General features: G+C 49.9%; 1 protein-coding gene across 1 annotated transcript in view; it reads left to right on the top strand.

Moving 5' to 3' along the window:
• The window catches only part of WWC1 (WW and C2 domain containing 1), a 156,540-nt gene extending 143,683 nt beyond the window's left edge, over positions 1–12,857 (top strand). The window contains exons 20-23 of the mRNA XM_079145393.1: positions 4,899–4,991; positions 8,880–9,113; positions 10,959–11,080; positions 12,579–12,857. Coding sequence (XP_079001519.1) covers positions 4,899–4,991; positions 8,880–9,113; positions 10,959–11,080; positions 12,579–12,645 — 516 coding nt within the window. The 3' untranslated portion in view covers positions 12,646–12,857. The remainder of the gene's footprint in view (positions 1–4,898; positions 4,992–8,879; positions 9,114–10,958; positions 11,081–12,578) is intronic.
• Positions 12,858–13,400: the final 543 nt, after the last annotated feature.

The following is a 13,400-nucleotide window of genomic DNA, read 5'->3' as shown; positions in this document are numbered from 1 at the left end:
AAGAATGGGCAAGGCTCAGTAGTCTGCACTTGATCCACATTCTTATTATAATTCCCAACAACTTACTTCCTCCTCCTTTGCATCCTGCCCTTCCCTCCCGGCGGGGGTGGGGGGGATGACCATTTGCTGAGATCAGATAAGATACCACCATTATAAACGTGCAGTGGAAACCAAGTGGGAAAGAGAAGAATGCCACCCGTCAGAGAAGTCACACCTGAAGAGGTTGCTGTTGGAATCCATCTTTTCCATCAGGATTAGAATGCAGTTGTCGTTTTATTGAATGGGAGAGAGAGAGAGTGGAATAACTTTTGCAACGTGTTTATCTTTTCTAACCAAAACCTTACTTTCTGTGAGAAACTCACTCACCTGTCCAAACCCCAGGAATGGACTGAGAGGCAAGGTAAGGGTCCTGTAAGATCAGGTGTCTGCGGGGAACCGCACAACCCCGGCGCTTTAGCCCTGGAGCACATGGGCCCTCCCCAGCTCCTCCTTGGCCGAGTGCTGAGGCCTACCATCTTCCCTAATGTCACCTAGGTTGTACTGTCTGTTATTGGGTTATTTAAAGAAACATACCTTGAGTTATCCCCACCTCCCTTTGTTCTCTGGTAGCAGGAAGACCTTTCTGGACCAAGTACATTTCTGCACATGCCAAGTTGACCTTTGTTGATCAAGCAGGCCCCTTCCCCTTCCCCTGTGTCTGTTCAGGGACTGTGAATGTGTCACACTCAGGTGTTAACTGCTGGTAACCATTTGTTCTATTTCCTCTTTGGCTGGTTTTCTTATATCCTCAGTAATTTTACATTTAAGATAAAATACTGTATCCTGAAAATGGACCACTGGACTTTCCATTTCTCACCCCCTGCCCCAAATTTGTACTGTCAAATTCTGGTTTCTTGTTTAAATGGGTTTAAGTGTCCCTTTTCCCAGATTGGCATCCTTGAATGATGAGAACCTCTAGTTCCATTTTTTACGCCTCTCTCGCTGTCTGGTACTTTGCTGAGCCCTTGCATGCAAACCTGCAAGTTCAGAAATTTCCTGTCAACAGGGACCACGCGCCATAAGAGAAGGGCTTTTCTTGGCAAAGCCATGCATTTTTCCTTCTTTGCTTTGCAGCTGAATCTTTCTGAAGGGTCCAAGAAATCGCTAACTACAACATCCTTCATGTTCATCTATCCTTTCTCCTCAAATTCTGTAGGCGTGGGATACGTCTCCCAAGCAACAACAGGGAGCAAGTTCACCCTCTGTTTTGCTTGCACAAAATGAGCATTGCCAAATTCCCAACAGAGTGTGAGGGAGGTGCCCCCATCTACCTCCACTCCACAGCCTGCTCCATGCTTTCCAGTCCATGACTGACAGCACATCGCCTCCTACCCAAAGCAACAGACTGAGCAATATATGCAGGGAAATTTGGGAGTGAAGGTAGTTAGGTAGCTCACATGTTTATCGTAAGGTTGTAGAACCAGCCTGAGAAGTCAGGTAGGAACAAGGCAGACCCGACCACAGGTAAAAGTATGCCACAAAGCCAACCAGGTGAGGACAGCACAGTGCGCTGCAGCACGTGGCCCAGCCAGTCCCACCGCAGTCTCCGGAATTTGATGCATTAGTCCTCCCTTATCTGCAGTTTTGCTTTCTGTGGTTTCACTTATTCACAATCAGCCTCAATCTGGAAACTTTAAATACAAAGCTCTGGAGATCACTTATAATTTAAAAGTTTAACTTGCATACTCTTCAGAGCAGCATGATGAAATCTCAAGCCACCCTACTCCGTTCCAGTTGGGACAAGAATCGGCCCTTTCCAGCATATCCATGCTGTACACACTACTCCCTCTCATGAGTCTCTCGGTAGCCGTCTCTGTTACAGTTCAACAGCCGCTGCTGCAGTGTTTATGTTGAAGAAACCCTTGTTGGACTTCATAATGGCCCTAACATGCTGGCTTTTGAGATCAGACAAAGAAAGCTGTGAACTGCTTCCTTGAGTGAAAAGCTGAACATTCTCTACTTAATAAGAAAAGGAAAATCACTGCATTCTGAGTTTGCTAAATTTTACAGTAAATTATTGTCAGTGTCTTATTGTGCTTAATTTATAAATTAACTCTTCTCATAGGTATATAGGTATAAGAAAAATGTTCTTTGTAGGACTCAGTACTATCCATGGTTTTCAGGCCATGGGGGGTCTTGGAACAGATCCCCATGGATGAGGGGGGAGAGCCGTGCTGAAGCCTCCTCCAGTTTCCCATCCCCACTGGCCACAGAAGCTCTGGTTGCTGCTATTGCTGCTGACACTGCTGCTCACCAATGGCCTCTCCCTGAGAGTGACCAGCATGCCACAGTGTGTAGAACAAGAGTACCTTGTTTAAATTCAAATGGTACAATAACAGAGAATTATTAGGTTGTGATTCAAAACTTAGGGCAGGGTGCATCCAGTCGGCAGCTTAGTCCTGTCCTGCTTCTTACTGTAAGGGAAGCCATGAAAGCAAGACCTGGGGCTTCCCAGGGAGTGGGCTTGGGGGGGTGCACCGTTTCCCACCAAGAACCACGAGGTGGGATTTACCCACCCGGAGAATGGGACTTCAGATGCTAATCAGCAACACCTCTCCCTCCCCTGCAAAAAAAAGGGAGAATGTTTTCTTGTCATCTAATCTTACAAACCTCCCTGCCAGGCCTGTTGGGTCCACCTCATTTAATGGCTGTCAAAGCACTTTGGTCCAGGGCACACAGGTGCGGTGCAAAGCCCAGAGCCTGACTCCAGCACCTGCGGGCTTTCTGTCACCCAGAGCCACCACCCAAAGGGCTTCCATTGTGAGTAGCCCCTTCTCCTGGCCCTCGTCACACCTTTGCACAATAAGTGTTGCCTGCTGGGTGGCTTCCTTCTTGGCTCCTCAGCATGTCCTCATGGTTGGGTTCCCTGGCTTGGGGTCACACCTAATTCGAAGTCCACTAGGATAGGGATGGTGGATTACAGGTCTCCTCCACGCCCAGGCGTTTATCAGCAATGCTCTCCCATTCGCTGCTTGACCCACTTTGACCAGTGGATCCTGTCCTTCCAAAATTCTCATCCCTGAACAAGCTCCCTGTGACTTCAAATTACTGTTCCTCTCTCTATTTCAATTTCCCTAGCCATTAAATGAAAGAAATGACGAGGTAGTGATACTGTCAGCCACATATGAGATGAAGTGCATCAGGAAAATATCAGGAATAGCCGGGCATGGTGGTGCATGCCTGTAATCCCAGGGACTCAGAGGCCTAGGCAAGGGGATCGAAAGTTCAAAGCCAGCCTCAGCAACTTAGTGTGGTCCTCAGCAACTTAGCAAGGCCCTTTCTCAAAATGAAAAGGACTGAGGATGTAGCTCAATAGTAGAGTGTCCCTGGGTTCAATCCCCAATGCCAGGAAAAAAAAAAAAAAATCTAGAAATAACAGGAAGCAAAGTTCAAGAATTTAATGTAGCTTTCCTCTCTCTTTTATGACACGATCCTTGAAACATCAACAATTACAACTGAAGGGTCAGTTGTCCTGAAACCTAGTTCAGGTGACACACATTCTACAAATGCTGTGTTCGATTTGCACAATGCGGAATAGCGCCCCCTTCTTGGTACCACATGCAGTCATTCCAACCATGTGACTCTACCCATCGTGCCCCCCACCCCTGCATGTTGGTTTTATTTCTGAGCCCCACATGCAGCAGGGGCCAGCAGGGGCGTGGCCCTGGAGTTTGCACTGGGCCTTGAACTCGTGGTTTGTGACCTGTAAAAGCCTCTTTCTCCTTCTGGATCATTGTTGGCATTGTTTAAGGATTACATGAATGTATAGATAAAGCACCTGGCGCATAGTAGGTGCTATTCCAAGTGGCTGTCATCAGTATTAGTATCTGTCCTCCTGTTTCTGGTTGTGGTTGAAGTGCTGTCTGGCACAATACCTGTTTCACAGTTGCATCCTTGAAGTAGCCATGTTCATCATGAATGCCATTATCATTAGTAATGATCACCAACCACAAATGTGACATACCAGTAGCTTCTCTGGAGAGGCCTGCAGTCCAGAACTGACTGCCAGACTGACAGGTGCAGTAGCCTGGCCTGGGTCAGCCCTGCCGACTCCAGAAGCAGCTTGAGAAAGGAGCCCCACCGCACTCTCCCCTCCTGTCCACGTCCTCTCTGGTCCTTGGGGAGGGGGGATGATACCCTCAGTAGAAAAGCTTCCCTTTTTGACCAGATATCTGATTTCTGACCATGAAGAGAATCCAAGGCCCTGTGTGGACGCATGAGTGACTAAGTGACTGAGGGATCTTGCAAGGGAAGAATTCTGACCATCTTAAGCCTACCTATCCTTTCTACCCACTTCAAGGATAGGACCCCAGGTTCTGCCTTGGAGCTGGCTGTGTGTGTGTGTGTGTGTGTGTGTGTGTGTGTGTGTGTGTTGTGGGGTGTTGTCGTTCTTGGTTTGCAGTGCTGGGGTGCCACCCAGGACCTGATGTGTGCCCTTCGGATATCAGCATTGACGGCGACTCTATTTGAGTCAACTTAGTTGGGCTGTGGGTGACAGGGAAGAGTGATGCAAACAGACGTCTGCGTAGTAAGTCAAGGGGACAGGATGTCCTGTGGCGACGCTGATGTTGTCAAGCCCTGCTGGGTGGCTCGGCGGCTCACCAATCCTCAGCCTCGTGATAAAGCGGTGGTGCTCCCATCTCAGGGGGCTGCAGAGACCAGTGTGCAGAGAGAGCAGCCTGCACGTGCACAGACGCGCTCAATGAGGGTTCACATAAAGAAGAGGGAGGCCCCGGCGAGCTCAGAACAGGCAACTGGGTGCTTGCACCAGGAGAGGGAGGAGGGGCAGAGTGGGCCCAGTGCTCCTTGCCGAATGCATTCTGACCATGCTTGACTTCCCTTTGGCTTTTCTCTGACAGCTGAATCGGAGTGACAGTGATAGCTCCACTCTCTCCAAAAAGCCACCTTTTGTTCGAAACTCCCTGGAGCGGCGCAGTGTCAGGATGAAGCGGGTAAGAGTCACCGGAAGCTAAGTGTGTGCCCCCTCCTCCCTCGTTTCCCGAAGGCCTGCATCCTGCCCACATGTGCTCAGATGAGTGGCCATGTCTCCCGGGCCACGGCTTGCAGAGCACTGCTTTCGCAAGAGTGATGACATTTGCAAATGGAACTTTGGGAACAACAAGGCCTATGTAGCACTGAGAAAGATCTAAAGGGTGACCGCAGCCTTATGACTGGGACAGATAGATGAGATGGGGGTGCGGGGTGCGCTTAGCCATCTGGGTGGAAATCCAGGTCAGTAGGAACCAACCCAAGATGTCACGGTCACCTGGTCTGATGGAATCATGCTCAGCACCTCCTGGAATCAGGTGGGTACAGGGAAGAGGCCACAGACTGTCCCCCCCCCCCCCCAAAGAAGTCTGGTCTTTCCTAATGCAACAGGTTTGAAAGATCAGGGGGCATGGACTTCAGAAAAGGAGTCACCCCTTCTTAGGACTTTGACTGCAGAAGATGCAGGAGGTGCTTGCTTCTCCTTGGCCTTTCAGCATGGCCAGGAAGCACGTCTGTCTGGTGCGTTTGCAGAAGAAACCCAGGAGCCCAAATACCACAGAAAGAATAGAGAGAGAGCAGGAGAGGAAAGCAAAGTGAACGAGAGCCCACCGAGGCAGGGAAGGCCCTCCACCCTCCTTCAGGCCTGCTGGTGGACAGCCAGAGGCAGGAGGGGTCTAAGGCTGGGCTGTGACTCTGGGACAGCGTTTGCCTAGCACACACGAGGCCTTAGGCTCCATCCCCAGCACTGTGCACACATGAAATAAGGTCCTTTCATGGCCTAGTACCACCTTTCTCGCTGCCCCCAGCAAGGCTGCAGAGGCAGAGAGAGAAAGCAATGCGGAGAGGGCGTGCAGGGAAAGGATGGCGGGCCGGGTGGCAGTGTGGACGTGGCCTCGGGTGACAGGAATGGCCAACTTTCCATTCTGGGTCCTCTGCTCCATCTGCTGTCGCAGATCCTGCTGATGATGACGATTCCAACCCCACATTCACCATCAGTCTAAATCATTCGACTGGGAACTGCATTTTCAGCTCCATGGGGGATTCCGGAGTCAGTGTCCCGTGACCCATTCCTGCAGAAACATGGCTGCACAACTCCTGCTTGACCCCCCCTCCTGTGTTCCGACCACTCCTTCCAGGCAGGCCCTACAGACCTTGCCCTTAGCCAGGGGGTGGCCCACTCGGGACCCTCGATGGTGGATCCGAGCCCATGAAACAGCAGAGTCCTGGCTGGCCAGGCTCTCGGGTCCATGCTTCTCCTCGCTGCCTGAACTGTGCCTCTGTGGCAGCCTGCCCAGGCAAGTGTCTAAGACTAGACCTTGGTGACAGCAAAGCACAACAGTTGCTCTGAGAACTGGAGCTGCATAGATCACTCAGCCGGGCTCCTTTGGCCCTGCTCATTTACAAGCACAGACCAGAGAAGCATTCTAGAACGTCTGCATGGAGCTAGTTTATGTTCCTAAAACTGCTTATCAGCCTTGCAAGGTGAGGATAGGCCTCCTAGTAGTGTTTCTTATACCATATCTCAAAACCCTGGTCATTGTGTCTGTTTTGTATGGCTTCAGAACAAATTACCACAAACTTAGCAGCTTAAAATAATGCAAATTCATGACCTCAGTTTCTCGGGTCAGGAGTTGGGCCACAAGTTATCTGAGTCCTCTGCTCAGGGTCCCAGCAGGCTGAAGTGTAGGTTTTGACTGACTACATTCTGATCTGGAGGTTCAACCAGGGAAAGAGCTGCTTTCAAGTTCTTTAAGTTGTTGCCAGAATCATTCCCTGTTTCCCTACTAGCTGCAGCCCCCAGGCCACTCTCAGCTCCTAGAAGTCACTCTCAGCTCCTAGAAGTCACTCTCAGGTCTTTGCCAGGTGACCCTCTCTATAATATGCATCATTTCTTCCAGGCCAGCAGAGTAACCCAGCCAGAAAGAACTTAGTCCAATTTTTAAGGGCTCGCCTGATGAGGTCAGGCCCACCCAGGATAATCCTCCTTTTGATTAACTCAAAACCAACTAATTAGTCACCCAGTTACATATCCCATCACATTGACAGATCCCATCCACGCTGAAGGGAAGGAAATTATATAAGGTATAAAGGTTGGGCATATTGGGAACCATCTGAGAATTCTTATAGCCCTTCAGTTATTCTTTAGTAATCATTAATGGGTTTTGATGGAAGGAGAGTTGATGACTATATTAATCAAGATCCTTTGCATACAGATAACAAAAGAGCCCAACTCTAATACACCTTTAAAATGGAAGAGGGAATTTATTGCCTCATTTAATGAAAAAGGCCAGGCTGGGTATATTAGTTAGGTTTCATCTACTGCTGGGACAAAATAGCTGGGATTCTTAACTTGAAAGTAGGGAAGGTTTATTTGGGGGTTATACTTTTAGAGGTTTGAACCATTGGTCACTTGGCCCTGATGCTTTTGGACCTGTGACAGCACAGTACATCGTGGAAGAACATGTGGCAGAGGATACTGATCACCTGGTGGCAGCCCAGAAGCAAGAGAGAGACAGGAAAGGGCCAGGGTGTCAGTGTCCCCTCAAGGGCCAAAGGAGCCGTGCTGGGCGATGTGTAAGGCTCAAGTTCTCAGAGCAACTGCTGGGCTTTGCTGTCCCCGGTGTCTAGTCTTAGACACCTCCAGCAACCTTGCGTCCTGCTACTCAGGCCCACATCTCAAAGGTTATGTCATCTTTCAGTAGCAGCACGGGCTGGTGACCAAGCCTTTAGCATATGGGACTTTAGGGGACATTGAGGATCCAAACAATAGCACTGGGAAAGTGGGTCAGTGGTGGAGGCTTGCCTAGAACATGCAGGGCTCTGGGCTCCATCCCGAGTCACACAAAAAAGGAGAAAGGTAAAGAAAGAGAGAGAAGGAGAGAGGGAGGGAGGGAGGGAAAGAGGGAGGGAAAATCCATGCTACGAATCCAGTTGCGGGCTTGGGTGAATCCACCAGTCCAAACAATGTCATCAGCCTTCATTTCCCTGCTTTATCACGGCTCCTACCAGATAGCTTAATTCTTAAACAGGATCACCCCCTATGGTGGCCATTTTATATCAGTTCCAGGTATGTCTTGCTGCCTTAGCAACCTGTGTAATGAAGTTGCCTTTGTTCCAAGTAGTTGAGCAAAGTGCCAGAAGTAGTTATTATTATTATTATTATTATTATTATTATTATTATTATTGGCAGGACTTAGCATACTCACCCCTGTACCCGTCACTGAGATTCTGGTTGACCAAGTCAGGTCACATTCCTGTCCCTGTTGGGCCCACAAACCCGGTAGACTGGGTCTAGCCGAAGAGGAGAGCCCCAAGGGAAGAGGAGGGCCTGGGAGTGAACACCAGGCCGGCAGATACCCTAGATGGCCCTGGGCACACAGGCGCGAAGACCCGACTTCCCCTCCCAGGGGATCAGGTCTGACTGAGGAAATCACTCCAGGACAGGATGGTGGCCAGCATCCCTCAGCCTGGGTGTAAAGGCTGAGGCTTGAAGTGGCTCACTGTACAGCGCGTGGGTGGGGCCTGCAAGGGAGTGGGGGCAGGCTCAGCTTGACTCCAGCTCTGTGGCTTAAGCACAGCGAGTCTCATCTGTAGTGCCGGGTTGTAAAGATGAGATGGGCCAACCCACCGTAAATCACCACACGTGGTGCCTGAGACGCAGCAGATGCTCAATAATCAGCAGGCGCAGAGCTGGAGCACCTGTTGGGGCTCGGGGCTCGGAGGAGGACAAACGCATTTAAAATGCGGGCCTGCAAATAAGCGAGGGAGGACATTTGGGGCTCAGGGGGAGGGTTGTGTGGCCCTCTGGGTGGAGCCAGCCGGTAACGAGCCACACCCACCCCACCCCCCAGCCTTCCTCGGTGAAATCCCTGCGCACGGAGCGTCTGATCCGCACCTCGCTGGACCTTGAGCTGGACCTGCAGGCCACGCGGACCTGGCACAGCCAGCTGACTCAGGAGATTTCGGTGCTGCGGGAGCTCAAGGAGCAGCTGGAGCAAGCCAAGAGCCACGGGGAGAAGGAGCTGCCGCAGTGGTTGCGGGAGGACGAGCGCTTCCGCCTGCTGCTGAGGATGCTGGAGAAGAGGGTGAGCGCCTGGGGGCTGCTGGGAAGAGAAGCCAAAGGTCCCAGGATGCCCACCGAAGGTTCCTCTATGTCCAAGGTCCCCTCCTTCCCATCAGCAGAGGGACCCTGGCATCCTTTTGCCCACTACGGAGGTGGCCACAAGGCCTTTGGGGGTTGACTTGTTTGTGTGAGCCCTCAGGAGGGACACTTGACTCACCTTCCATCCTTCCTCTTGGTTCATCAGGAACCTAAGGGAAGCCGGGCATGCGCTTTAACAGAGCAATGCTAGGACACTGACCCATGGCTGCCCAGGAGGCAGTCGCAGGGAGCAGCCCGTGCCAACCCCACGCACACACTAAGGAGACAGGAGCTGATCTGCTAGGGCTCTGTGCTGACAGGTTGCCCTGGACTACCTGCTGGGGTGGGGGATGTTTACCTGCTGAGTGAGGGAAAGGGATGGCCAACTGCTCATGAAATTCAAGGGCAGCAGCAGCACCCAGTGAGTTTTATTGAGGCTGTAAATTTGCAGGCTCACATGCAGGGAAAGTCCCTCGCAGCGTGAGAACTTCCAAAGGTGCTGGGGACTGCTACCCAGTGGGACAGTGCAAGAGAACCCCCAGTGGGAAGGGGGCTGACACATCTAGATGATGTCCCTCAGCAACACGCTGAGTGGTCTTGGAGTCAGAGAATTCCAAAGTGCGGCAGCCTCTTGGGTCCTTAGAGCCTCGGGATATGTCTTATCCATGTTTAGCAGGTGTTCCATTCCGTTTCGCGGGACTTGCAAAGCAGGAAAGTTCTAAGTGGCTAAAAGGGCTTGCTTACTTGAGCTATATTTTAAACAATTAGGTTAAAACTTGAGTTGGGCACCACCAGACTTCTGAGCCGCAGGGTCCAGACTAGCATGAAGAAGTAAACATCGTAGGACCAATACACAGATGTCATATTGACTTGCTTATAGGAAATAATAACTTACTACTCTCCGATTGCCACCATGGCCAGAAAGGCTTTGCTAGTTCCTCTGCACACAGCCCGACAGTGCAGACCACACAGAGGCTGTGTACCTGGGTCATCTCATGGGCCATCAGCTGAAACCCTAGCTCTCAGTACAAGCAGTGATATCTTCGGAGAGTAAGATAATGCTGTACTTCTTAGATATGGATTAGTCTAAGAGCTTCAAACTGAGTGGCAATTCAGAAATGTTTGTTTCTTCTCTATTCCTAATTCTCTGTATTTATAAATGGGGTGATAATAAGAGCACCAAGGGAAAAGAGAAAGTTAGAAAGCTTTAAGGAGGAGAAGTAAATAAAAATATCCAAACCCAATGTAACCTAATTGTAGTTAGTTGTTATGTTTATCTTTGAGCTTCCTGGTAGCCATGGCAAAAAGAGGTGAGAAAACAAGCACATATACACCCTGTCTTAAGAAAACACAAGCTAAGAAAATTTGTGCTTTCAAATAGTAAAAACAGTACATCCATTGCTTCTACTAACAACCCATTTAAATGATGGCTTCCTTGACCAAAATTCTTTGTACAGTGTTTCCAAGCCTATGGCACATGGGTGTTGTATTGCTCCCTGTGGCTTCTTCTCAACTACTCTCACATAGGTTTATATCAGAAAAAGAAGCATTAAGTACCTAAAGCTCTTAAACACAATAGCATGACTTGGAATTGGGTTTCCACCTTGTTGCACTTATTTGACATCAAAAAAATTTCTTGACACGCCTAAGCCTCAGTTTCCTGGTCGGTAAATAGAAGTAATTACAAAATTTACCCTCTAGGTGGCCTGAGGATTAGATGAGGCCGCACACATTTCTAGAGGTCAGGAGGCTTGCACTACCTCCAGGCCTCCCTTGCTTTGCCCCACAGATGGACCGAGCAGAGCACAAGGGTGAGCTACAGACAGACAGGATGATGAGGGCGGCCGCCAAGGACGTGCAAAGGCTGCGCGGCCAGAGCTGTAAGGAGCCCCCAGAAGTGCAGTCGTTCAGGTAAGCCAGGGGCCCTCGCCAGTGCAGCCTCACCACGCTGGACCCTGCGCGGGTCTCTAGCAGAGCTGCAGCACGTGCTGTGACAGATGTTCGTCCTCTGTCAAGCGTCCCTGGCGGCCTGTGGGCTCCTGGGCTCTTCCCCGCCTGTCCTTTATCCGTCCCCACAACTCCAGCTAATTTGTTAGATCCTTTTGTTTAATGAATGAGCCACCTGCTCGGCCTCCCCTCTCAGTGTTTCCATCATGGTAATTGCGGAGGATGCTGCCTGATGAATCAGCCTGGGGGGGAAGCCGCCCACCCTGAGGGCTTCCCTGCCTCTGCCTGCTGCCTGCTGCCTGCTGGGATCCCCTTTCTGGCCACACAGGACTCAGGCATTTCGGAAGTCTCCAAATGCCTTTTGGCTTGGGCCTCCCACCCACAAAGGACCTTGGGCCTAGACTGCTGATGCCTTTTCAGACAAAGCACATGTATTTGTATGTGCTAAAGAGATGCCTTTGTGGAATACAAATATTTAAAATAGTCTACAGTTTGATAAACTATTGGGGTGTCTCTGAATTTTTTAACAAATTAAGAATCTGAAAGAAATGCTGGACGTGGCCCTAAGACCTGTTCTTTCTTTTGGGGGACTGGGGATTAGACCTGGGGCCTCATGCTGGGCTGGGTGGCTGTCTACCTCTGACCTCATCCCTGGCCCTTTTCCTTACTTCATGCTGACACAGGGTCTCCCGGAGTTACCCAGGCTGGGCTCTGATTTGTGCTCCTCAGCCTGTCAAGTAGCTGGGATCACAGGTCCAGGTGCCCTTTCAAACTCAGAGATGCCCCTGATTTGAACTACAGTTGGCCAGTCATGCAGAAGCATCCCCTAAAGCAGTGGCTTTCGACCAGGGATTTTTTTTTTTTTTCAACCAGGGATTAACCCAGGGGCATTTAACCACTGAGCCACATCCCCAGCCCTTTTTTGTATTTTATTTAGAGACAGGGTTTTGCTGAGGGCCTTGCTAAGTTGCCGAGGCTGGCTTTGAACTTGCCTCCTGCCTCAGTTCCCTGTGCTTGGCATCCAGGGATGATGTTGTAGCCCCTCTCCCTACAGGGGACATTTGGCAATGTCTTTTTTTCTTCCTTTTTTTGAGACAAGATATCACTATGTTATGCAGACTGGTCTCAAACTCTGGTCTCAAATGGTCCTCCCACCTCAGCCTCCAGAGTAGGTGGAACTATGGGTGTGTATCACCATGCCCATTGTCTATACGTTTTTGATTTTCCCAACAGGGACCCTGGGATGCTACTGATAACTAATGGCTAGAGGCCGGGGATGTTGCTAAACATCCTGCAATATCTTGGACAGCCCTCAACATTGCCCTGCCAGGGATGCAGGTGTAGCCCCCAGGGTAGAGTGTGTGCTAACATGCACAGGGCACCAAAAAGGAAGAAAGATCCTGGACCAAATACCTCTCAGGAGAGACTGGAACCCCCACCCTAAGGGATGGCCTCTTTACAGGGAGAAGATGGCGTTTTTCACCCGGCCCCGGATGAATATCCCAGCACTCTCTGCAGATGACGTCTAATCGCCAGAAAAGTATTCCCTTTGTCCCTCTGACCACGCTGTGAATGTCGCGACTGTGGCTAAAGTTATTTATGTGGTGTTATATGAAGGTACTGAGTCACAAGTCCTCTAGCTCTTGTTGGTTTGAAGATGAACCAATTTTTTAGTTTGGGTTCTATTGTTATTATTAAAAAAAAAAAAATACAAAAAAAAAAAAAAAACCAGCATTAAAAATGACAAGATTGTATAGTTTGTATATTTAGGAATGTATTTTTGGGAAAGAAAATTTAAATGAACTAAAGCAGTGTTAAGTTGCTGCTCTTCCTAAAAATCTAGATTTTTTTTTTCTTTTTTTGTACAGTCACACCTTTTAGAGGTTTTCCTGCAATAAGAAGTCATGTTTGAGGGACGATAATCCTGAAAGGACGTCCTACAGATGGCACAGCACAGCTAACCTTTCCTAGTTAACATATTTTGTATAATATTAAAAAAAATGCAAAGAAACCATTTTGGGGGTTGAGAGGTGCATCCCCGAATCTTCATGAGCTGTGACGTGTTTTATGTGGTTGCCTGACTTGCGGTGTGCACCTCAGAGCCAGCCGAGTGTCCAGCCCCGGCTGGCGATGGGCCACACCGCCCTCAGATGCCCCGTGAAGCCACCGAGGGAGTGAGGGAGGGCTGTGGAGAACACCACCCAGCTGTGTCTCCATCAATAAAGTGGCCTTTTGAAAAGAGTCCTCCCTCTTGCTTTTTCTCTGCCATCCCTCACGTCTGTTT

Source organism: Sciurus vulgaris, assembly GCF_902686455.1.
Source record: "Sciurus vulgaris genome assembly, chromosome: 6".
NCBI lineage: Eukaryota > Metazoa > Chordata > Mammalia > Rodentia > Sciuridae > Sciurus > Sciurus vulgaris.
This window is presented reverse-complemented; position numbering and strand designations above follow the sequence as displayed.